This window comes from Macaca nemestrina, chromosome 18, assembly GCF_043159975.1.
Source record: "Macaca nemestrina isolate mMacNem1 chromosome 18, mMacNem.hap1, whole genome shotgun sequence".
In the NCBI taxonomy this organism is placed as follows: domain Eukaryota; kingdom Metazoa; phylum Chordata; class Mammalia; order Primates; family Cercopithecidae; genus Macaca; species Macaca nemestrina.
Genome location: NC_092142.1, coordinates 2,950,720 through 2,975,799, shown reverse-complemented (window position 1 = coordinate 2,975,799; position 25,080 = coordinate 2,950,720). Strand labels below are relative to the sequence as shown.

The 25,080-nt window shown below is 51.6% G+C and overlaps 1 protein-coding gene across 3 annotated transcripts in view; it reads right to left on the bottom strand.

Moving 5' to 3' along the window:
• LOC105485792 (3-phosphoinositide dependent protein kinase 1) overlaps positions 1–25,080 on the bottom strand; it is a 74,411-nt gene that overhangs the window by 22,340 nt on the left and 26,991 nt on the right. For all 3 annotated transcript variants that reach the window (XM_071083956.1, XM_071083954.1, XM_071083955.1), the window contains exons 2-7: positions 21,319–21,579; positions 17,804–17,846; positions 17,404–17,541; positions 13,622–13,766; positions 12,863–12,960; positions 437–512 (exon numbers count right to left, since the gene is read on the bottom strand). In XM_071083956.1, the coding sequence (XP_070940057.1) occupies positions 437–512; positions 12,863–12,960; positions 13,622–13,766; positions 17,404–17,541; positions 17,804–17,846; positions 21,319–21,522 (704 nt within the window). In that variant the 5' untranslated portion in view covers positions 21,523–21,579. The remainder of the gene's footprint in view (positions 1–436; positions 513–12,862; positions 12,961–13,621; positions 13,767–17,403; positions 17,542–17,803; positions 17,847–21,318; positions 21,580–25,080) is intronic.

The following is a 25,080-nucleotide window of genomic DNA, read 5'->3' as shown; positions in this document are numbered from 1 at the left end:
TGGTGAAACCCCATCTCTACCAAAACTACAAAAATTAGCTGGACGTGATGGCGGGCGCCTGTAGCTCCTTGGGAGGCCGAGGCAGGAGAATCGCTTGAACCCGGGAGGCGGAGGTTGCAGCGAGCCGAGATGATGCCACTGCACTCCAGCCTGGAGACAGAGCGAGACTCCGTCTCAAAAAACAAAAAACAAAAACAAACAAACACAAAAACGATTACATCTGCAACCAGAAAGCATCAGCAAACCCAGGAAGCTTAGAATACAACATTAACGTATCACGTGTGTGTACGCCACGAAAAATACGCTTTGAAATGCGAAATGCTGATTTCTTTCAAAGTATGCTTAGCTACTTAAAGGCCACCAAATTCACCCTCTCGAATATTAATTTCTATGTTAAAGAAAAGGGAAGTAAGGCTTAGATGAAAGTGGTTTTTACCTCTTACAGGCGGACTTCTCCGTGAGCAGCTCTGGAGAAACGTACTGCGCCGTTCCCACGAATGAGTTGGCCCTGGCTGCAGAGGAGAGAGAAGGTCACGCTCGGACTCACGATCTGTGACAATCCAGGGCTGCGAGGTGGGTGTCGCACATGGCGGACCATGCACCCCCAGGAGCCAGACTTGTCCAGGCCACACCGGGGCTGGCTCACGGCTCACCTGCTCAAAGACGCCTGCCTGACATCTGGACACCGGCACCCTCCACCCTGGCGCTCCCACCCGACACGCGCCTGGAGAGCGAGCTGCACACAAACGTCCAGTGCATTCTGCCGGTGGCACCCGCTCAACGGAGGGCATGAGGACACGGTCCTGGCTGGCTCACTGCAGGACCTGGGGTATCCAAACGTGCCCAGGTACACAAACAGTTGCAGGCCAGAAACAACCTCCTTTCCATCACAAACAGCTTGGGAGCTGAGGCGCTACAAAGGGAACAAGACTCAGGCCTCCAGCCCAAGGGCCTTCCTCTACAGAGGAGCTGTGACAGAGCAGAGCCACAGCACGAGCTGGCCCGGGGCCACCACGCAGCTGCTGTCCACACCGGCCCTGCCTGGGCCGGTTCTGAGTTGTCCCTTCCACCTGCCCTCCTCCGGCCAGGCTGAGAGAACCTCACAGCCTCTGCTGCGGGGACCCGTTCCCTTCAGTGAATGACTTTTTTGCGGACTTCGTGACTGCCCAGGTGCGGGGGCTCACGCCTGCAGTCCCACTGCTTTGGGAGGCCAAGGCAGGAGGACCGCTCTAGGCCAGGAGCTTGAGACCAGCCTGAACAACATAGTGAGACTCCGTGTCTAGAAAGAATTTCAGGAATTAGCCAGGCATGGTGGTGCACCTCTAGTCTCAGCTACTTGGGAGGCTGAGAAAGGAGGATCGCTTGAGCCCAGGAAGCTGAGGGTGCGGTCAGCCACAATTGCGCCACTGTACTCTAGCCTAGGCAATAGAGCCAGACCCTGTCTCAAAAAATAAACAAAAAACAAAGACTTCATGGCTGCATGTGCATCCTGCCAGGACCCTCAGTGATCCTGCCAAGAACACCAAGGACATCCGCAAACACGCACTCGCCCCCGCTGGCCTAGAGGAAAGCAAACCAAACCAAGAGCCAAAAACAAACGAAGCCATTCAGCCCTGCAATGAATCAAAGAAATGCAAATTAGAACACGACAGCCTATCACATTGGCAAAGGGGAAAAAGAATAAAAATACATAGCGCTGGCAGGGATCTGAGGGGACAGCCGCGCTACGGGTGGGGCTGTAAAATGGCATCGCTTCTGGGGGCAATTTTCCAATGAGCGTCAGAAGTCACAAAGATGTTTGCCTCCCTGACCCTGCAGTTCCCTCTCCATGCCGGATCTGTCCTTCAGGGTCCGGTGTGGCACGGTGACGAGGGCTGCGTCTGCCGGCAGGACGGGACGCCACTCGCTCCATCTACCTATTCAGTGTTTCTGTTCTTTACTATCATCGAGCGTTGCTTTTGTGACTTGTATTTTTTTAAATGCCATCATTAAAAAGTCTAAAAATGTGTCTTTCTCCTATGGAGAGATGTATATAATGCATAATTAAATGACTGAGGTTGTCGTGCAGCACACAGAGCCATATGTGTTTGTTTTTTGTTTTTTTGTTTTTCTGTTTTTTTTTTTTTTTTTTTTTTTTTTTGACACGGAGTCTCGCTGTGTCACCCAGGCTGGAGTACAGTGGTCGGATCTCAGCTCACTGCAAGCCCCACCTCCCGGGTTCACGCCATTCTCCTGCCTCAGCCTCCCGAGTAGCTGGGACTACAGGCGCCCGCCACCTCGCCCGGCTAGTTTTTTGTATTTTTTTAGTAGAGACGGGGTTTCACCGTGTTCGCCAGGATGGTCTCGATCTCCTGACCTCGTGATCCGCCCGTCTCGGCCTCCCAAAGTGCTGGGATTACAGGCTTGAGCCACCGCGCCCGGCCTGCCATATGTGTTTTTAAACAGCAAGGCTGTGCACAGAGCAAGGCTGTGCACCAACACCCACCCCATCTCTCAGACGAGTGCTACATAGCGAGCTGCCACGCTGGTAGGGCCCTCGATGCTGCTACCGCTGCTGCTGTTCTCACCTTCCCGCAGCCGGACTCTGGGCTCGGATCTCCCGGAATCCTCCCTGCCCTCTCCACCCTCAGGAGCTCCACCCTCAGCTCCTCCTCGCTCCCCAAGGGTCTTCCCACCCTCTCTTCTTTCCTTAGGGCTTGCCCACCCTCACCCTGCCACACCTTCCTAAAGGTGGGACTCCGAGCCTCTGGGCATACGCAAAGTCACCGCCTTGGAAAAGGACATCTGTTCTTAGTTAATCTAGAGACAAACAGCGCCGCTAGAGTGTGGAGAAGATGGCTACCCTTGGAATAATGTTCCAAATCCATAAAATACACAGGACTATAGGAGAAAGCAATTATAATTCAATACACGTATCAAATTATTGCAGTGATGGATCTGTGATGTAGTAATATGTGACCGGCATGACACAGCAGCCGGTCACGCCGCAGTAACCCGGCAGCGGTGCTCGGCACAAGTGGCATGGCGTCACTACCGTGATGTGACCCCTGCAGCATGACATGAGAATACCTGTGACTTCTGATGACAGACATTTGTTGCTGATGTTCATAATGGAAGGAAATGGTACGCTTTGCTGAAAGGTTCGTGAAAATTAGGAATTTCCTCCTATCCAGCCTCACGGATCCCCTGACTTCTATCTGTGACATCCGAGCTGAGAGCCCCAGATAGAGCGTAAGGAAACCTCAGAGACCACCTAGTTACTTCTCCCGGGAGGCTCAGAGACTGGCCAAAGCTCACGCCTCTCCAGCTGCTGGAAACTCAGGCCCAGAGACCTGCACTGGCCGCTGCTGCCCCCGCATGCCACGGGACTACCGACAGTGAGGTCTCGGCTGGGTTGTTGTCTCCACCCTCATCAAAGAAACTCCATGGACCACCCATAGTCCCCCAGATCTGCCAGTCATACTTGGAGGGGGCGCTGGGGAGGGAAGACCTGAAGAAGGGATCCTGAGCTCACGAGACACCCACACTCTCTTCAAAGCCAAGGGTGCCGGCTACCATCTTGTCCACAAACCCACAAAGAAGCACAGAAGAACGCTCCACAAAATGGGACTACCCTTTGGACGAAACACCAGCAAACCAAATGCGGCAACATCTGAAAAGGACTAGGCACCATGACCAAGAGGATGTATGACACAGTGCAAGACTGGTTCAAAATACAAAAAGCAATGCGTTGCATCTCATTAGAATAAAGCACTAAGGAAAACACAGGACCACCTCGATAGATACAGAAAATGCAGTTAACAAAAATTCCCCACCTCTATAGGACAAAAATACGGAATAGCCGAGGCACAGAAGGGAGGGCCCAGAGTCTGACAGAGGGCACGCACGGCCTAAGGCCAACATCGTGCTCGACGGTCAAACACTCCACGCCCTCCCTACGACCAGGGCGCCCTGTTCACCACGTCCAGTCAACACCGTACTAGAGATCTCAGCCAGGGCAGTTAGGGAAGAAGATAAAAGGCAGCCAGGTTGAAAGGGAAGAAGTAAAACTAGCTCGAACCACAGATGACAGGATCCTGTGTGCACAAAGTCCTGGGGACTCCACTGAGAAGCTATGACAACTAACGAGAGCTCAGCAGGGTGCAGGGCAGGAAAAAGCAACTGCATTTCCACACAATTTCCAGGAGCAATCCAAAAATAAAATTCACAATCCCAGCTCTCTGGGAGGCCGAGGCAGGCGGATCACCTGCACTCAGGAGTTCAAGACCATCTTATCCATAAGCGTGGTGAAACCCCGTTTCTACTAAAAATACAAAAACGAAGCTGGTCATGGTGGTGTGCGCCTGTAATCCCAGCTATTCAGGAGGCTGAGGCAGGAGAATCACTTGAATCCGGGAGGCAGACGTTGTGGTGAGCTGAGATCGTGCCACTGCACTCCAGCCTGGGCGACAAGAGCGAAACTCTGTCTCAAAAAAAAAAAAAAAAAAAAAAAAAAGAAAGAAAAGAAAAGAAAAGAAAGAAAGAAGGCCAGGCGCGGTGGCTCACGCCTGTAATCCCAGCACTTTGGGAGGCCGAGGAGGGCGGATCACAAGGTCAGGAGATTGAGATCATCCTGGCTAACGTGGTGAAACCCCATCTCTACTAAAAATACAAAAAAATTAGCCGGGTGTCGTAGCGGGCACCTGTAGTCCCAGCTACTCAGGAGGCTGAGGCAGGAGAATGGCATGAACCTGGGAGGCGGAGCTCGCAGTGAGGCGAGATTGCATCACTGCATTCCAGCCTGGGCGAGAGAGCGAGACTCCATCTCAAAAAAAAAAAAAAAAGGAAAAAAAGGAAAGAAAATTCACAACTCTATTTTTTTTTTTCCTGAGACAAAATCTCACTCTGTTGCCCAGGCTGGAGTGCAGTGGTGTGATGTCAGCTTACTGCAACCTCCGCATCCCAGGTTCAAGTGATCCTCCAGCCTCAACTGGTCTCCAACTCCTGACCTCAGGTGATCCACCCACCCGGGCCTCCCAAAGTGCTGGGATTACAGGTGTGAGCCACCATGCCCAGCCAATAACTCTGTTTAGAGTAACATTAAAAATAAATAAGAATAAATGTAACAAAAGAAGCATAAAGCTTATACTCTGAAAACTACAAAGTGTTTTTGAAAGAAAGATCTAAATAAACAGAAAGACATCCCACGTTGATGGCTCAGAAGACTTAACATGGGTTAACAATGGTAACGCCTTGTAAGCTCATCTCCAGACTCAACGCCATCCCTTCTCAGATCCCAGCAGGCTTTCACCTCAGGCAGTGTTTTCAACGCCCATCTGCATGGCAGCATGCATAAGTACCTCATCCCTCCTTAGGGATGGAGAAGATTCCCTCGTTGTGTGGAGACGCCACTCACTCATCCACTCATTTGATGACGTGCATCGTTTCCACCTTCTGGCTACTGTAAATAATGCTATGGGCATTCTAGCACCTGTTTTTGTCTGAATGTGTGTTTTCATTTCTTTTGGGTTCACACCTAGGAGTGGAATTGCAGGGTCATATGGTAATTCTGTTTCCTTTTGAGGAGCTGCCAGCCTGTTTTCCAAAGTAGCTGTACTATCTGACATTCCCACCCATGGCATATGTGGGTTCCAATCCCCCCAATCCTTGATAACATTTGTTATATCTGTCTTCTGATCACAGCCATCCTAGTGGGTGTGAAGTAGTATCACCCTGTGGTTTTGATTTACATTTTCCTAATGACTAATGATATTGAGTAACTTTGCATGTGCTTATGGGGCCATTCGTATATCTCTTCTTTGGAAAAATGTCTAGTCATACCCTTTGTTCCGTGCTTTATTTTTTTTTTTCCTCCCTCTGAGTTCTTTACATTCTGGATACAAGTCCCTTATCAGACAGATGATTAGCAGAGTGTGTCTCCTATTTGGTGGGTCTTTTCACTTTCGTGATATCCCTTGAAGCACAAAAGTGCTTCAACTTGATATAGCTGGGCGCGGTGGCTCACGCCTGTAATCCCAGCACTTTAGGAGGATGAGGCGGGTGGATCATGAGGTCAGGAGATCGAGACCATCCTGGCTAACACGGTGAAACCCTGTCTCTACTAAAACTAAAAAAAATTCGACTGGCGTGGTCGGGGCCGCCCGTAGTCCCAACTACTCCGAAGCCTGAGGCAGGAGAAGGGTGAACCCGGGAGGCAGAGCTTGCAGTGAGCCGAGATTGAGTCACTGCACTCCAGCATGGGGGACAGAGCAAGACTCCATCTCAAAAAAAAAAACTTGACATAAATCTAACTCATCCTTTTCTTTGGTTGCTTATGCCTTTGGCAGTGTATCTAAGAAAACATTGCCTAACCCAATTATCACATTTAATCCTATACTTTCCTCTAAGAGTGTCACAGTTATTGCCCTTACATTCAGACCTCTAATGCATTCAGAGTGAACGTTTTTTTTGAGATGGAGTCTCACTCCACCGCCCAGGCTGGAACGCAGTAGTGCTATCTCGCCTCACTGCAACCTCCGTCTCCCAGGTGCAAGTGAGTCTCCTGCCTCAGCCCCTACTCCAAGTAGCTGGGATTGATTACAGGCGCACATCACCATGCCCGGCTAACTTTTGTATTTTTAGTAGAGATGGGCAGCTGGTCGCGAACTCCTGACCTCAAGTCATCTGCCTGCTTCTGCTTCCCAAAGTGCTGAGATTACAGGTGTGAGCCATCGTGCCCAGCCTGGAGTTAACTTTTTTTTTTTTTTGGTGACTGGGGTAGATGGGAGGCTGGGGGACGGAGTTTTGCTCTGTTGCCCAGGCTGCAGCACAGTGTCGTGATCTCGGCTCACTGCAACCTCTGCCTCCCAAGTTCAAGCAATTCTCCTTCCTCACCCTCCCAAGTAGCTGGGATTATAGGAGTCCGCTACCACACCTGGGTTTTTTTTTTTTTTTTTTTTTTTTTTTTTTTTTTGAGATAGAGTTTCTCTCTTGTTGCCCAGGCTGGAGTGCAACAGTGTGGATCTCAGCTCACTGCAACCTCCGCCTCCCAGGTTCAAGTGATTCTCCTGACTCAGCTTCCTGAGTAGCTGGGATTATGCATGCACACCACACCTAGCTAATTTTGTATTTTTAGTAGAGACAGGGTTTCACCACGTTGGTCAGGTGGGCCTCGAACTCCTGATCTCAGGTGATCCGCCTGCCTCGGCCTTCCAAAGTGCTGGGATTACAGGCGTGAGCCACCGCGCCCAGCGTAAATTTTGTATTTTTAGTAGAGACAGGGTTTCATCATGTTGGCCAGGCTGGTCTCAAATTCCTGACCTCAGGTGATCCACTCGCCTCAGCTTCCCAAAGTGCTGAGATTACAGGTGTGAGCCATCGCGCCCAGCCCTGGAGTGAGCTTTTGTGTATGGTGTGAGGAAGGGTAGTAACTTTTTTATGAACTAATCGTCATTGGAAGATAACAGTGAATCAATTTGTGGTTTTCAAAACTGGCATGAAAGGGGGAAAGCAGCATTTATCCTACTTTTCCTTTACAAATGATACCACGAGTTAACCCAAAAGTTGCTGGGGAGAAGTTTCTCTTTAATGAATTCCATCTCATGAATATATTAGGCTATAACCTTTCTGCACTCTCTGCACTGAGTTAATGAATTTAGGCCAACGATGGCCACAAATGCTGCTGCTGTCACAGAGAGATGCCTAATAAACAACACCCAACACCAGTCTCTGAACAGGGAGGGGAGAATCAACTCTGAATGTGATATAGTGGCCAGGAGAGAGGACCATGTTCAACAACGCCACACAGATGCAAATGAACTGGAAATATAACTGCACGCTTTGAGATATTAAGCAATGACTGTTAATTTTTATGTATAAAACAGTATGGTACTGCGGTTATGCTTTTAAAAAGACTTGTATTTCAGCGATACATACTGGAATTTTTTATATTTTATTTCTTTGAGATGGAGTCTCACTCTGTCACCCAGGCTGGAGTGCAGTGGCCGGATCTCAGCTCACTGCAAGCTCCGCCTCCCGGGTTCACGCCATTCTCCTGCCTCAGCCTCCCGAGTAGCTGGGACTACAGGCGCCCGCCACGTCGCCCGGCTAGTTTTTTGTATTTTTTAGTAGAGACGGGGTTTCACCGTGTTAGCCAGGATGGTCTCGATCTCCTGATCTCGTGATCCACCCGTCTCGGCCTCCCAAAGTGCTGGGATTACAGGCTTGAGCCACCGCGCCCGGCCTACATACTGGAATTTTTACAGGGAAAACCAATTGAGCATGCTGGGCATCAGGTCACTAGTACTGAGTGAATTTTTCACAACAAGCAGTAATTCTGTTTTAAAAAAATAAACACATTCCCCAGCCCCATGCATCACAGCTAATCCTAAATGAATGCCAATCTGGAAAAGACCAAAATAAACCATCTGAAGATGGGAAGAGCTGCTCTTGGTGATGGGAGAATGGGGACACTCTCTTTCATTGTGCAAATTCCACTTTCCGTCATACAGGGAAATCCATTTTGAAGGCAGCTCCTCTCTGTGCCGGGGACGGGTGATCCAGACTAAGCTAGAAAGGTGGCAAGCTCAAGGCCGCTGTGGCCCTCAGGAGAGCGTCTAGAGTCCACAGCATAGTGGGAAGCACAATGGCAGCTAGTCTGAGGGTCTGGACGATGGCCGTGCACAGATGGGGACAGAGGAGTGACTAAAGCCTACAGCATCCACCATCTCTAGCCAGCCCCACCCACACCTGCTGGCCTTCCTCTCCTTCCTGTTTGGTGAGTGGCGCCTCTACACCTGGCTGCATACCAGAAAGGCCTGCACAGGTCAGAACACAGGTGTCCAAACCCCACTCCAAGTCTGAAGCTCCGAGGACACCCCGAGCTCCTCAAGGTCCTTGCAAAGAGAGCACAGGCCAGAGACACCCCAGGTGGGAAGCTTCCTCTGAGTGAGCCGCCCTCACCAGGATGCATTCACAGGCTCCTGTACAAGGAGAGGAGGCAGAAGTCCTCTCTGCCAGGAGGTCCTCCTCAATCTCCCAAGCCCACACTACTGCCCTGCTCCATCTCCCACCACCTCCCCCTGCAGATATGGGGCCACCCCACCCCACAGGGACGATGAGAAAACCTGCCTCCCTCTAGGAGGAGGGCGTGGCACAGCTGCTGCACAGGTAAGGAACCTGGGTATGCCTTGCTCCCATCAACACTTTTATTCTGGATTGGAAGATGTTTTGGGGAAGCCATCTCTGCACAAAAGAAGCCAACGCAGGAAGCAATTCCAAGATACTGAACTACCTCAAACAGAAAATAAGTTACCAAAATTAATCCTCCACATAAATTACAGTTTTTTCCTTTTCCTCAAACAACAGGAAAAGAACTACCACATCTTCTATACACACAAACAACTGGCCCTGGTTTACAATGATGTAAAGATTTTTAGCCTCCTGCTACCAAAAAGCAAAGGTTTACTTCACGATTTCTTCTCTTTTTCCAGAGACAGGCTCTTGTTCTGTTGCCCAGGCTGCAGTGCAGTGGCAGGATCATGGCTCACTACAGCCTCAATATCCCAGGCTCAGGTGATCCTCCCACGTCAGCCTCCTGAGTAGCTGGGACTACAGGCACGCACTACCACGCCCAGTTAATTTTTGTTTTTTATCTTATGTAGAGACACATAAGATCGCTTCATAATTTTGCTGTGTTCCCCAAGCTGGTCTCAAACTCCTGGGCGCAAATGATCGACCTGCCTCGGCCTCCCCAAGTGTTGGGATTACAGGCGTGAGCCACTGGGCCCAGGCTATTTCACTATTTCATCAGCGCACTTAAATGCCTATTTTTTTAAGTGGCGACAGGGCATCAAGACTATCCCTGTGCCAAATACCAGATTCGAAAGAATATCTACCCACATAACAAACCTGCACATGGATCCTCTGAATCTAAAATAAACGTTGAAATTACGAATAAATAAAGCCTTGGAATAAGGGAGGAGGGAAAAAAGAAAGAAAATCCACATGAAGGGAAAACTGCCCAGAGCAGAGCCCAGGGAGATGGTTCCTGAGGCTGACTGCGGGCACAGCCCAGAGAGTGGTTCCCGGGGCCGACTGTGGGCAGAGCCAGCCTGCAGCTCTCCTGCCCCCACGGAATGTTGTGGGCTCATCTCTGGGCAGGAAGTCAGCACAAGGACAGCAAGACACTGACAGATCCTAAGAAAGCTTGCGAGACAGAAGTTCCCGTTTGGTCCAACTTTGTCACAGACAACACTGAGGGATATGAGGTTACACTGTGTACACAGAAATAGGATTACCAGTCAGTAAAACGGTTACTATTTAACAGGAATGAGTCAAACAGATCAAGGTTTCAGAGCTTGTCTGAAACGCCAGGAAGACTTCCCTGGCTTTGCGCAGCTTTGGGCGGGAGGTGCGCATTCCTGCATGCCACTGGACGGGGAGGGGAACAGGTGGGCTACAAAAGGCAGCGGAGGGCAGCAGAACTAAGCCACCTTAGAAAACAAGAGGCTCTGGCTCGATGGCTGGTTTCCATCTTAACCCCAAAAGGGCGATGTGTTTTATTTACGTATTTATTTATTTATGAGACGGAGTCTCGCTCTGTTGCCCAGGCTGGAGTGCAGTGGTGCGATCGTGGCTCACCGCGACCTCTGCCTCCCGGGTTCAAGCGAGTATCCTGCCTCAGCCTCCTGAGTAGCTAAGACTACAGGCACGCAACACCACGTCCGGCTAATTTTTTATATTTTTAGTAGAGACGGGGTTTCACCGTGTTAGCCAGGATGGTCACGATCTCCTGACCTCGTGATCCACCCGCTGTGGACTCCCAAAGTGCTGGGATTACAGGCTTTTTTTATTTTTTATTTATTACTACTATTTTTTAACACAGTTGATCACTCTGTTACCCAGGCTGGAGTGTAGTGGGATCATCCTAGTTCACTACACCATCAATCTCCCATTTCAGCCTCTCGAGTAGCTGGGACTACAGGTGTGTGCCATCACACCAGGATGATTTTTGTGTTTTTTGTAGATATGGAGTCTCACCATGTTGCCCAGTGGCTGGTCTCAAATTCCTGGCCTCAAACGATCCCCCTGCCTCAGCCTCCCAAAGACCTAGGATTACAGGTGTGAGTCCCCATGCACAGCCAGGGTGATGTTTGAGGATTCTCAGAGAAGTTCCCAAATCCAAGACAGCGTCTTAGGGCCTCCATGACTGTGCAGAGATGAAAGCACCAACTGACAGAATCTTAACCAGAGCCCTGAGTGTGAAAACACAGGGCTGGAAACACCCAGAAGGGAAAGATACGGCCCAGTGGAGGAAACGAGCCACTACCTCAAGGTGCCAAGAGAGGCCCCACAGGCACCAGCTGGGTACCTCCCAGCACACAGAGTACAGGGCCAATTCCTAAGAAACAGAAACGCCGAGCTGAGTCCGGAGTGCCTGCCTTGCTAAAGGGCCTGCTCTCCCCCCAGCTGTGCTCTCCTCCAGCTACTGGGGGCCAGCTCGCCGTCTGTGGAGATGAGGCCAGAACCACCACCGCTCCGTGATCACGGTTCCCCTTTTCCACACGAGAGCAGCTACAACACGGTCACTTCTATCTGAATCTTTCTTCCACCAACAAACCTGCACTCACGTCCCTCCAAACCGGTCTCCAGCACCTCTGACCCCCCCAGAGCTCTCTAGGGAGGCCTTTCTCTGACGGGCACCCCAAGCCCAGGCAGGGGCTCATGCACCACTTGGAGGCCCTTGGACCCAGCCTCTTGACCCAGACAGACCCCAGCAATCACCCGAGGTTCATCTTCAAGATCACTTATAATGCACACAACAGCCTTCAGCTTCCCCAAACCTCACCCCAAGGCTTTATCTTCTCTCTACCCAGCACTCCGGAGCAGCCTTCAGAATTTCAACTGTCAGGCCGGGCGTGGTGGCTCAAGCCTGTAATCCCAGCACTTTGGGAGGCCGAGACGGGCGGATCACGAGGTCAGGAGATCGAGACCATCCTGGCTAACACGGTGAAACCCCGTCTCTACTAAAAAATACAAAAAACTAGCCGGGCGACGTGGCGGGCGCCTGTAGTCCCAGCTACTCGGGAGGCTGAGGCAGGAGAATGGCGTAAACCCGGGAGGCGGAGCTTGTGGTGAGCTGAGATCCGGCCAGTACACTGCAGCCTGGGCGACAGAGCGAGACTCCGTCTCAAAAAAAAAAAAAAAAAAAAAAAAAAGAATTTCAACTGTCTTTCTTTACACCTCCAGAGTTTATGACTTTTACCCAATAAGCACCTGAAGGGCATCGAGACGCCCCAGCTGGCTCAGACAACCTAGGCCACTTCTCTGGCCCAAGTGGACTTTCAGCAACATCTCCGATGGAGCTGCCACAACAGGGTCCAAGGCTAGAAACTACCCTTGGGAACAGGACCGGGGCTTCGTGAGGACAAACATGCACGTGGCCAGCAGGGAGACAGACGGACAGGTAACGGAGCGAGGGCACTGAGGTACAGGGATGTGCGCCCCCAGATCCTACCTGCGATACAGCCAGGAGGAGCCAGGAGCTGACCACACGGCTCCCAGTCCCGCACACGGGTGACTGGGTACGAATGTGGCTCCCCGCATTGTCCAGAAGACGAGTAGGGAGGATGAACCAGAGCAGACGCTGAGGAGAACCAGTACCCTCCCCCTCTACACCAGCACACACTGCCTGGGGCCCCCGCAGGAAGACCTGCTGGCAAGGCAGGGTCTTGCCCAGAGAAAGTTCAAGATCGGTTTGAGGACAGCCAAGGTGTCCCCACCTCTGTCGTTAATGAAGATGACACAATGCAACACACTCCTCAGAAGTCGCTCTCCATCTTAAGCACGCAGCCAGGCTCTGCTAGAAATAAAACTCACACACCTTGTTTGCTCTCTGGGGATAAGACCTTTGCTGTTCCAAAATCTGTGATCTGGATGTGCATATCTTCATTTAACAAAATGTTTTCCGGTTTAAGGTCCCTGTAAAAGTAGATTTTCACATTTGAGAAGAAATACGTGAAACAGCAACATTATTACGTACTCTAAATTTTGCTGAAAACAAAATGAACGAATGAATGCTTATGATCCTTACAGGCTGACAACCAGGGGATACGGGCCGAAAGCTCACAAGCAACAAGTTTTGACTGTACACAGTAGGGATTTACCGCCTCACATCTCCATGCCATTCTAATTAGCTTTTTAATGAAGTATAATCTATCGTTTTTAACACACAAGATGACAGCTGTGCACACTTCTGAGATGACTTTATCAGAAAGTCATGGAAAATCAGACCAGAAAGAAGTACACACAGAAGGTACCACAGAAAAAGATAAAACGCATCAGTCAAGATGGTGAAAAGAATCATTAGCTTGCCGGGAAAGACACGAAATCATTTGATGTGGCATTTGCAGGACGGCTTCTCCATGTCAGGGCTCCATGGACGTGTGGCCTTGCCTTGGCGCTCCCGCTGTGGCACCGGCAGGCATCTCAGTCACACCCATCCAGGGAGCACTCCAACCAGGCTGACCTCAAGGGCGGGGACCATCTGGGCATCAGCTGTGGCCTGTGAGCCAAATGGTCACTGGCCCTAATCATTAAACTGACATCCTGTAAACCCCACCCAGCCACCCCCGAGGGTTACCTGTGAATGATGCCCTTGCCGTGCAAGTACTCTAAAGCAGACACAATCTCAGCCGTGTAAAATCGAGTACAGGTCTCATCAAATGAACCGATTTTGCGAATATATTTAAGTAGTTCTCCATTTTTGGCATAACTAAGGCCGAAATCTGAATATTGTGCAGTTAAGGAAGTGTAAAAATCTTTTGTTTTGTTTTGGAACAGGTTTACTCTGCTGCCCAGGCTGGAGTGCAGGGGCACAGTCATAGCTCACCGCAGCCTCAACCTCCCTGGCTCAAGCGATCCTCCCTCCTTAACCAACCCAAGTGGCTGGGAATATCGGTAGGCGCTACCACGCCTGGCTAATGTATTTATTTTGTAAAAGTCATTTCTTGAAAACTAGCCTTAAAAGACTGATCAGAATTGGTTTTAATTAAATGCAAACTGAAAGTACCTGTGGCCCAAGAAAGTCATGTCCCTGGATCTGACGGGCACCCCAGGCCCCAGCTCCAAGATGAGGCACCAGCATTGATGAGGGGTTTCTCATCAAGAACACCATTACACTGTCTCAAGGAAACGGGAACAGAGCCTCTCAGCCCCGACTGCCCCTCTGGCCCCTGGCGGTGTCTGTGGCTTCAGTGAAAGCGGACCGCTGGAGACAGGGCCTACAGACCCTGACTAAAAAGCACACATAACTCACGTGCAGGCTTCAATGCACAAAGATCCTGGGGGCCGGGGGAGCGGGGGGCGGAGAGTGCGGCAGCCCCTGCCCTGAGACAGGGCATCCATGCGTGGCACCGCCCCTTCCTTGCAGGCTCCTTCCATGGATAAAGTGACACATTATGTTTTGGTTTTTTTTAAGATGCAGTCTCACTCTATCACCAGGCTGGAGTGCACTGGTGCTACCTCGGCTCACTGCAACCTCCGCCTCCCAGATTCAAGCGATTCTTCTGCCTCAGCCTCCCGAGTAGCAGGGACTACAAGCACGTGCCACTATGCCCAGTTAATTTTTCTATTTTTACTAGAGACGGGGTTTCACCATGTTAGCCAGGATAGTCTCCATCTCTTAACCTTGTGATCTGCCCGCCTCGGCCTCCCAAAGTGCTGGGATTACAGGCGTGAGCCACCGCGCCTGGCCAAGTGACACACTTTGTAAGACAAAAGCCATTTCGTGAACTTCTACACTCATTAAGTGTGTCTGGGAGGGCCCCCTCCTCGGGGCACCACTGCTCTGTGATGGCCCCATCTGTAGCCTCCTTTTCCAAGAGGACTTAAGGCCGACAACAAATGCACCCCATATACAGATTCCCCTGGAGCGGCAAACGTCTATCCCCATTACCGGAAACCTCCAGATACTTCACACTTACTTGCAGCCCAGGACACGGGGACCCAAGTCCTTGCTTGCCCTGAGCAGTGGCTCTCGAGGCCAGGAAGTGGGGCTTGTGCTCAGAGCCAGGCTGGCCTGCCGGCTCAGTTCTGGCTTCTGTTTGCCAGGGTACCATCATCTCCCACCAAGGATGAACCTGAAGCTTCAGGGCAACGAGGAGAACCCCAGAAGGGAAGGGACTTGCAACCAAGGCTGCCCAAAGTGGCCCCTGTACAGGCCCATCTCTAAATACAACCCACACCGAGGATGCCTGGTGGGGCCTAAGTCCCTGGGTCTCGTTCCTTTCAGCGGTGAGTGAACCTTAACAACCTCCCGGGGCTTTGGAATTTGACTTAATGACGAAGGGCAACATGGACCACTGGACAAAGATCTGGAGTTCCCACTACCTGCACTGCTATGGCCAATCCCAAGTGGAAATCAGTCAGCAAAATTCGCTCTCCTCTGGACTCTGAGCCCCTGGGCGGACAGGATGGGAGAGGTCAAGCGTGTGCAATTCTGTTGCAGCCTCACAACCAACAAGCAGCCGTGTTCCGAGGGCTCTGCGGGAAGCCCAGAGGGACCCCCGTGGCTCAAACGGGGGCAGAGACATGCAGGGCCCGGGGGCACCCAAGAGGGGCTGGGGCAGCTGTGAAGGTGAGAGAACATACCGTGAAGAAGTCACAGAGGGCAGGGGACAGAGGCAGGAACAGGGATGACACTGGAGGACAGCAGGCCTGTCTGGAGGCCAGCATTCTCTAAAACCTTCCACAAACCAACAGCAAAGCCCGCCCCGGGCCACGTGCCTGGCAGCTGTTCAGCCACTGCCCTGCTCCTCTCTAGGCAAAATCCCAGGGAAGCACCTTGCATCGTCTCCATTTCCTCACCTCTTACTCTTCCTTGAACGGTCCCCCCAAGAAACTGCCTACCCACCATCAACAACTGGCACAGGGCAGATGCACGGGTCAGGCTGTGTGCACCTGACCGCTTCAAAGCCCCTGCGTGGGCAGCCAGCACCCTCCATCAGAAACCGTTTGATCCCGTGGCCTCTGGGTCTCAGGATCAAAGGAGCAACACCCCGTCACAATCTCCTCTCCTCGGTGGGCCCCTCCTCATGTTCACCCCCTGCACTGGGGGAACCCAGGCTCCACCCACAGAGGAGCCATCCTCTGGGCAGCCTGCCAGCTCGCTGTGAAAGTCCTCATGGCCCTGACTCCTCCTGGAGTTCTGCTGGCAGCACCTAAGTGTCCACCCAGACCTGAACAGTGGCACCCGTGGATGCATGACATGCCAGCCCAGTACCCGTCCCGGTCTCTCCCAGCTCAGCAGCAGACACCGCTGTGCACTAGGCTTGAGGGCCAACTCCCCGGAGCTGCCCCTGACTCCATTCTCTTGACCAGTCTGTTCAAAACACCTCGACCACTGCCCCTGCCCCTGCTCTCCTGCCTGTTCTCCCGCCTGGCCTGGGAGCAGCCAGAGCAAACCCCACCACATTCCCCGCCACAAAGAGAAGGAAGTCCAGAGTCAGTGCCAGGCTGCCAGGGCTCAGGGGCCCAGCCCATCACAGCCTTTCATGCCCCCACCCCCACCCACTCCTGCGCAGGAGTTTAAAGAGCCCCACACTGCCGCCAGCCCTAAGACTCTTGGCAGCACATCTTGCTGCCGGGAAGCCTCTGACACGGACAGTCTGTGCAAATCCAGCTCCTCCACCAACATCGAAGCTTCTCGAGGGCAGAGACGTCCCCCAGCATACCAGCACATCCCCATCACCCATCAACCTGCACTTGGCAAGCGCCTCCCAACAAAGAGAGCACACACACTCTGCCGGCAGCCGAAGGAGCTGCAGGATGGTGCGAAGAGTGGGAGCAGGCCAGAGCAAAGCTCTAACACAGAAGAGCCGGGTGCTCGGGAGAGACGGGGAGGACAGGTGGAAGGACTCAGGCCCCTCTCCAGGCAGGATGGGAAGGCCACGACACTTGGGCCAGCTTGGAGGGTGGCAGGGGAGGAAAAGAGCAGATGCAGACTGCACCTGCTGGAGGCGAGGACAGTGTGGCCAGCCCAGCCACTGGCAGGCCCACGGGTGAGCTGGATGGGGAAGAGGTGGGGCCCACCCCAACTTCCACCGGGCCTTGCCTCCCAGATTCCTGAGCCAAGGTTTAAAAACACAAAAGATGGCGCTCTAGGGGAGCAAGGGACACCGACCAAGCAAGCCGCAGCAGAGGGGACTGTGCTGGAGCCGCATCAACGGCTTCTCTGGGAGGTAACGTCCTGTGGAGACTCACAGCCACACCCTGGCGCTGCCTCGGCTGCCTCCCTGAATGTCAGTGGCCTGAGGGACCCCACTCGGCAGGGAGCGGGGGCTGCTTGTGGGAACACACAGGGTCTGATTCCGAGAGAGGGGTGACTGGTGTGGCTTCAGACGGCACCAACCACGCAAAGGATACACAGCTTCTCGTCGTCCTGAAACGTGAAGTAAAGCTTAACAAAGAAGGGGTGATCCAGGCGCGACATGACATCCCGCTCTCTGGTTACATACGGGACTTTGTTCTCTTTTATGATATGTCGCTTCTCCAGAATTTTAACTTCAGGTGAGAGAGAAGTGAGTTACTATCAGAAACAACAAAAAACACTAAAGACGTGACTCACAAAGGTAACTGGTCAAATTAAAGTCTTTCAAACATTGTACATACAAGCCCGGAGGTCTCTAAAGCCAACAGTGTCCTGTACCCTTGAAATCAGCACAGAAACCCGGGCCCTGCCACCCCGGCCCTGCCACCCCGGCTGCCCTGCACGGAGTCGCTGGCCCTGCTCCCAGACGCACAGCTCACTGCAGCCCATACTCACTCGCATATTCTCTGGAGGTTGCCAGTTCTCGAGCCAGGACAACCTGGTTTGGAAAGAAAAGGAGAAAAAGAGAAAAAGAAACACAATGTAATAACCAGGACACTGGGTCTGACAAGTCCCTCCCTCTGCGCCACACACACGCTTCCTGTCCCCACTGAAGGTTTGAACCTACAGTGAAATATTTTGGGTCTTGTACTGACAAATAGAGCTAAAAGCCAATGCTCGTGTTAATGTGTTCTAATGGCTAACGGAAAACGTATCCATCTCTCCATTGTTTTCGGCGCAACCCAAGTATAAATTCAGGAGCCTCTTCGACTGCCACGCCCTTCGCGAAGAGTAGGAAGACAGTGGTACCACCACAAGTGGTAGGGCACCGGGGCTTCTTTGAAAAAAATACGTCCTTCTAGTATACATTCATTGAAAAGCTGCCCTGAATTGTCATTTTTTGAAATAAGTGTTATCACACATTTCGTGTGTTGGCGATTGCGGATACTATGAAGACAGCCTGGCTGTAAAGGACACAGGGAACTAAACCAACAATGCATGGCCCTGCGTGCCCACAAGAGGGAGCCACCTTCCCGGGATGCCAGCAGGCCTCCTGCCCTGTCCTCTGCGTAGCACACCTGAGCCCTGCACTCAAACCCCACCTCCGAGACAGAACACTCCAGCAAAGAAGGCACCCTGAACAGGGGAGAGACCCCCCACTCGGACTAGCCTGGGGCACACCCTGAGGCACTAGACTGGAAATTCCTGGTGGGCCCGCAGCTTAGCCAGAGCGCATGAGACAGCTGTGCCAGGGAGGCCCCACCACCAGCAAGTGGTACACAAGTGTCTCCTAAGACACCCACAGGGGGACGGCCTGAGGAGCAGGGAGCAGAGGAAACCTGTCCCGTTACATTCCTGGGGGCTGGCAGGAAGACCTTCAGGAGGCCACAGGGCCAGGTCCACCTGGCCCCAGGCTCTGAGCTGCAACCCGGGGCAGGAGTCAGAAGAGATCCCGGAAAGCACCACGTGAGACGCCCTGCGGCGCTCAAGAAGAACGAAGCTGGATTCTGGGGACTCTGTGTACTCAAGATCTTCCCAGAGGAACACGCCACACATGGATGGCTCTCAGCTGCCAGGGAGGGAGGGGACGTGGGCCGGGCAGGGATCCCCTCTCTAGCTTATGTGTTTCTGCGAGGTCACGTTTCTCCACGAGAGCACGTGCTAGCTTCATAAGTAGAAAAAAGGAAGAAAGAATGGTGAATGAGCACGGATATTCAGTGGAACCCTTTCTAAGGGGATACTGACGTGATCTTTCTGTTGTCTAAACTCAACACTTTGTAAGCAGGTTTCCTACAGGAAGGAAGGATCCTCTTCCAGAGAATGGCGCGTGACGTGTTCCTCCCTGGAGGTTGTGGCCGTTCTCAGGGGGCCTCCCGGCTCTCCGGAGCTGCACCTGGCTGTTGCCCAGCCTCGTAACTATCACTGTCCTTTCCTCCTCCCCTGGAAGTCAACTTTTATGTGATCTCTATTTCAGGAAAGCTGAGAAAGAACTGAGGGTCACATATGTAATCTGAGAACCAGTACTGTGGATTCCAAACAGCCCCAGGAAGGAGCCTCCGGCTCACAGCGCTCTCCCGGGCACCTTCCTGGTGCATGTTCAGAAAGCCTGGGACCGCAGCCCCAGGAGGGACAGTGCCTGCTCTCCACCCACCTACGGAACCCAGGGAAACAGGCAATTTCACAAATAAGTCTTCCTTTTTCAGTCAAGATAAATGTAAGGGCCGCGTATGGTGGCACATGCCTGTGGTCCTAGCTACTCAGGAGGCTAAGGCAGGAGGATCACATAAGCCCAGATGGTGAAGGCTGCAGTGAGCTATGATCACACCACTGCACTCCAGCCTCAGTGACAGAACAAGACCCTGTTTCTAAAAGGATAAATACATCCATAATAAACTAAATTTAAATTGGAAAGAGAAATATAAGGAAGTAAAACTGAGGCCAAGCACAGTGGCTCACGCCTGTAATCCCAACACTTTGCAAGGCTGAGAAGAGAGAATCACTTGAGCCCAGGAGTTCAAGACCAGCCTGGGCAACAGAGTGAGACTCCGTCTCTACAAAACATTTTAAAATTAGCTGGGCATGATGGTGCATTCCTGTAATTCCAGCTACTTGGGAGGCTGAGGTTAAGAGGATCACTTGAGCCCAGGAAGTCGAGGCTGCAGTGAGCTATGATCATGCCATTGCACTCAAGCCTGGGCGACACAGCACGACTCTGTCTCAAGGAAACCAGTAAAGCTGAGAAAAGAGGAGGCCTCGTCTTTCACTGGACGGTTGTAAGCAGCCACGCACAATGCCCAAGGTTTTCCAAAGAGTTTCTTCTTTCTGAAACGATCTGAGTCCCAAAACTTTGGGGACTAGTCTCCTGGTTGAAGGTATTTTTCATGAGGGCATAATCCTTTTATAAACAAAATTATTTCATAAAAGCTGCAATTTAAAAAATCTAAAGTGCAAGGGCAGCAAAAGTTAACATTAATTAAAGCAATATGTCGGGAATATGGGTAAGCTATGTTTCATATTTTTCTTTGCATTGTGAAATATTTCATATATGTAAAAAAGGAAAATAAGCCTCACGTATGGTTTCTTCGCAAAGGTCAGGCAGGAAAGCATTATGCAGGAGATCACCCAGGTTGTCCAGAGTGAGGATCCCCCAGGGCTCCCTGGAATGGCCCTAGCACACACACGGCGGCCACCCTGGCGACCACGGTGGCGGCGTGGGACTCCGTCTCTTTTATAGAGGCCCAGATGGAGACGGTGACCCCGAGTTGCTGAGGCCTCCCCTGAACCTGTTACAACTTTCACTAAATCCACAGCCACACACGGCTTCATGGGTCCCACGTCAGCAAAGCGTCCCATGTCAGCTGCTTTGAACCTTCATTTCTTTGCTTTCAGAGGAAAAAACACCCCGAGACAGGTAACAAGTGTGACTTGACAGTACTGCGACAATACTTCTGTTTGTGAAACTCGGAACACAAGAATCTGGAGGCTGTGTCTCCAGCAAATGTCCAGAGTGTACTGTTTTATGTATTTAAAAAAAACAGAGAAATAAAAGAAGATCAAATGTCCCCAAAAGCCTCTGGAGAGATACTAACTTTCAACCTAAGAAAAAAAAAGCTTCCCAGGGCCCTGCCAGTGGCACACAAGGACACAGAATGTAACTTGCCGATGCCAGGTTAAAATGAAATTAACTGCATGAGAAAAAACCTCCGCAGACCATCAAGAGATGTGTCTAACGTTCTCATCTACAAAACCAGGTTAAATATTTAGCCACACCCATCACGTGATCTGCTTGGGGGTTACCCAGCCCCCAAAGACTCAAGAGGCCTTCACAACAGCTGACACCCCTCAAGGGGCCTGAAATCTCCTGCCCTGAAGGACACCAGCCTTGGTGGGAGTCTCCGGTAAGCCCCGAGGAAGGTGAGCCTCCCAAGGAAATCACGCCCGTTTGACACACAGCAGCAGCAAATACTCACCGTGGAAAAAGAGCCTTCCCCAAGAATTTTCCCAAACTTGAAATCCTCAGGCCGCTTCTTCCGAGGCTGCGGCGGAGGCTGGGCGTGCTGCAGGGAGGCGGCACCGGGCCGAGGCTCGGCTGCAGTGCCGTCCATGGTGGGGCCCTGCCTGCTACCACCAGGAATGCCAGGGGCCGTGCTGGACTCAGTCTGGGTCCTCACCATTGATGGGGATGGGCAGGAACATAACACCACGCTGGACTGGATGGGCACGGCGTCATACTGTGGGACAAAGAGGAAAAGGAGGTAAGGCTCAAGGCTGCAGCCTTGTCCTCAACGCATGGACTAAGGTGTAAGGACCTCTTCTCAACGCTCAAAAACAACCCCCAAGCACAGGGCAGGCCAGCTGAGCCCCGTGCTCTGCTGCGAGCTGCCGGCCTCCTCTCCCGAGTCCTGCCCATGCCATGGATGCCCGCTACTCCACTGGGCATCGCCTCGCCCTCCTCCTCTCCCTCGAGCTGCATGAGCCTGGTCCAGCCAACTCCCCCCAAGGCCAAGGTAACATGAGCAGAGATACACGGCACATCTTTAATTACCAGGGGATGGAGAGATAAGAGTGGTGATCACATGTGTTTACGATACACAGAGACGCCCAGTGCTGGCAAGACTATAATAAAGCGAGAGTACTCACACCACTGCGGCTGGCACCAAAACCCGGGATTGCAGTGGAAATGTTTTTGGAAAGCAGTTTGGCAACTGTCAACAAAGCGACTACAGAACAGTTGTCAATGAGACACAGAAATACGAAGGAGAGGAGGGAGGGCAGAAACCCAATTAACAATGTAAGCGGGCATGGAGGGAAGATCAGTGTGCAAAGTTAGGTCGGCAAGACGTGCAAGGCGCACCCACAGTCATAACAATCCCTCCCCAGACACCATCGTGTCCTCACGGTGGTGACAATGGCCCCCCCACACTGCAGTAGAACAACGCGAGGCGAGCCCAGGCGTGCTGATGGTGGTTTCCGATTCAACTCCCACTCAAAGAACCCTAGAGAGCTCTTGACTCCATCTCAGTAGGGTCCTCAAGTCTGTGCTATGTCTGAAGACACAGGGTCTCCTGCGTCTGTGCCAGGACAGGAGCAGCGAAGCCTTTCTGAAGGGACTGTAGCCAGCCAAGCTGCAATCCTTGGAAACACTGAAAACACCCACGTGTGGTGGCTCAGGTCTGTAATCCGAGCACTTTGGGAGGAAGAGGAGGGTGGATCCCCTGAGGTCGGGAGTTCAAGATCAGCCTGACAAACGTGGAGAAACCTCTTCCCTACTAAAAATACAAAATTAGGCCAGGCGGGGTGGCTCACGCCTGCAATCCCAGCACTTTGGGAGGCCAAGGCGGGGTCAGGAGTTCAAGACCAGCCTGGCGAACATGGTGAAATCCCGTCTCTACTAAAAATACAGAATTTAGCTGGGCATGGTGGCAGGCACCTGTAATCCGAGCTACTCAGGAGGCTGAGGTAGGAGAATTGCTTGAACCCAGGAGGCGGAGGCTGCAATGAGCTGAGATCGCCCCATTGCACTCCAGCCTGGGTGAGAAGAGCGAGACTTCCCGTCAAAAAAAAAGAAAAGGGGCCGGGCGCGGTGGCTCACGCCTGTAATCCCAGCACTTTGGGAGGCCGAGGCGGGCGGATCACAAGGTCAGGAGATCGAGACCACGGTGAAACCCCGTCTCTACTAAAAATACAAAAAATTAGCCGGGCGCGGTTGTGGGCGCCTGTAGTCCCAGCTACTCGGGAGGCTGAGGCAGGAGAATGGCGTGAACCCGGGAGGCGGAGCTTGCAGTGAGCCGAGATCACGCCACTGCACTCCAGCCTGGGCGACAGAGCGAGACTCCGTCTCAAAAAAAAAAAAAAAAAAAAAAAAAAAAGAAAAGGCCAGGCGCGGTGGCTCACGCCTGTAATCCCAGCACTTTGGGAGGCCGAGGCCAGCGGGCCACGAAGTCAGGAGATCAAGACCATCCTGTCGAACATGGTGAAACCCTGTTTCTACTAAAAACACAAAAAATTAGCCGGGCGTGGTGGTGTGTGCCTGTAGTCCCAGCTACATGGGAGGCTGAGGCAGGAGAATTGCCTGAGCCCCGGAGGTCAAGGCTGCAATGAGCCATGACTGTGGCACTATACGCCAGCCTAGGCCAGAGTGAGATGCTATCTCAATAATAATTAAAAAAAAAAAAGAGAGAGATTGCAAGATGCATAACAAAGACAAAAACAAATCTAGACAGAACATTGTGACCCCAACCCGAGGAACACAAAGGTGGAGAAGGGAGGCTGCAGGTAGCAGGTACAAGAGGAGCCAGACAGCGCCCAAAGCACAGACACCCAGGCTCACCCAAGAGGCCATCCCTGGGGACGGACAGAAGCAGGGCCACCCAGAAGACATACCCCACTCCAGCTCTGGACCAGGACCGTGGCCAGGAGGAGAAAGGCTTCTCTTTCTTACAAGTCTACTAAGTTCATTATAACTCCAGACATGGTACAAAAATAAGTATGAAAACAAGAAGGAGTTAACCAAACAGACAGTAGTGATGTAATATGACCAAGGGGCTTTCTAATAAATGTCTAAAAGAATCTGATCAACAAAATGTACACATTTTCATTTTCCAGTATGTTTTAAATGCTCAGTAACATTTTTAGCAGATATTTAATAAACTGAACATTAAGAAAACTTCAGGCTGGGCGCGGTGCCTCACATATGCAATCCCAGCACTTTGGGAGGCTGAGGCGGGCAGATCACCTGAGGTCAAAAGTTCAAGACCCGCCTGCCCAACATGTGAAACCCCATCTCTACTAAAAATATAAAAAATTAGTTGGGCATGGTGGTGGGTGCCTGTAATCCCAGGTATTTGGGAGGCTGAGGCAAGAGAATCGCTTAAACCAGGGAGGTGGAGGTTGCAGTGGGCCGAGATCGCATCACTGCACTCCAGCCTGGGCAACAAGAGCAAACCTCCGTCTCAAAAAAAAAAAAGAAATACTATCAAGTATTACTGACATACAAAATCTCTGAGACACATAGAAATCACTCTTTGAATCTCTCCTAGAAGCTCAGCCTAAGAGAATGACTTTTAAAGTCGCATTTATGAAATATTCCACTGCAGCTTTGGGTATCATAGCAAAAGCTTAGAACAGCCTACAGGCTCACAACAAAGAAGAGATTAAGTCAGCTGGCACGTAGACACTCAATGAAATATTACACAGTCCTTAAAAACAGATATAAAAACTATGGAAACATGCTTACAAAATTAAAGCAAGTGGTGTATCTGGGTTAAGGGGATGTGGAAATTTTCTGTACTCTTTCAGTAACTTTTCCATAATCTTGAGATTACATCTAATTGAAAAGTGAAATATATATATAAAAGAATACAAGTCCGGGCATGGTGGCTCACGCCTGTAATCCTAGCACTTTGGGAGGCCTAGGTAGGCAGATCACAAGGTCAGGAGTTCGAGATCATCCTGGCTAACATGGTGAAACCCCGTCTCTACTAAAAATTAAAAAAAGTAGACGGGTGTGGTGGCGGGTGCCTATAGTACCAGCTACTCGGGAGGCTGAGGCAGGAGAATGGCGTGAACCCAGGAGGTGGAGCTTGCAGTGAGCCAAGATTGTGCCACTGCACTATAGCCTGAGTGACAGAGTGAGACTCCGTCTCAAAAAAAAAAAAAAAAGAATACAAGGCCAGCCATGGTGGCTCACACCTGTAATCCCAGCACTTTGGGAGGCCAAGGCAGGCAGATCA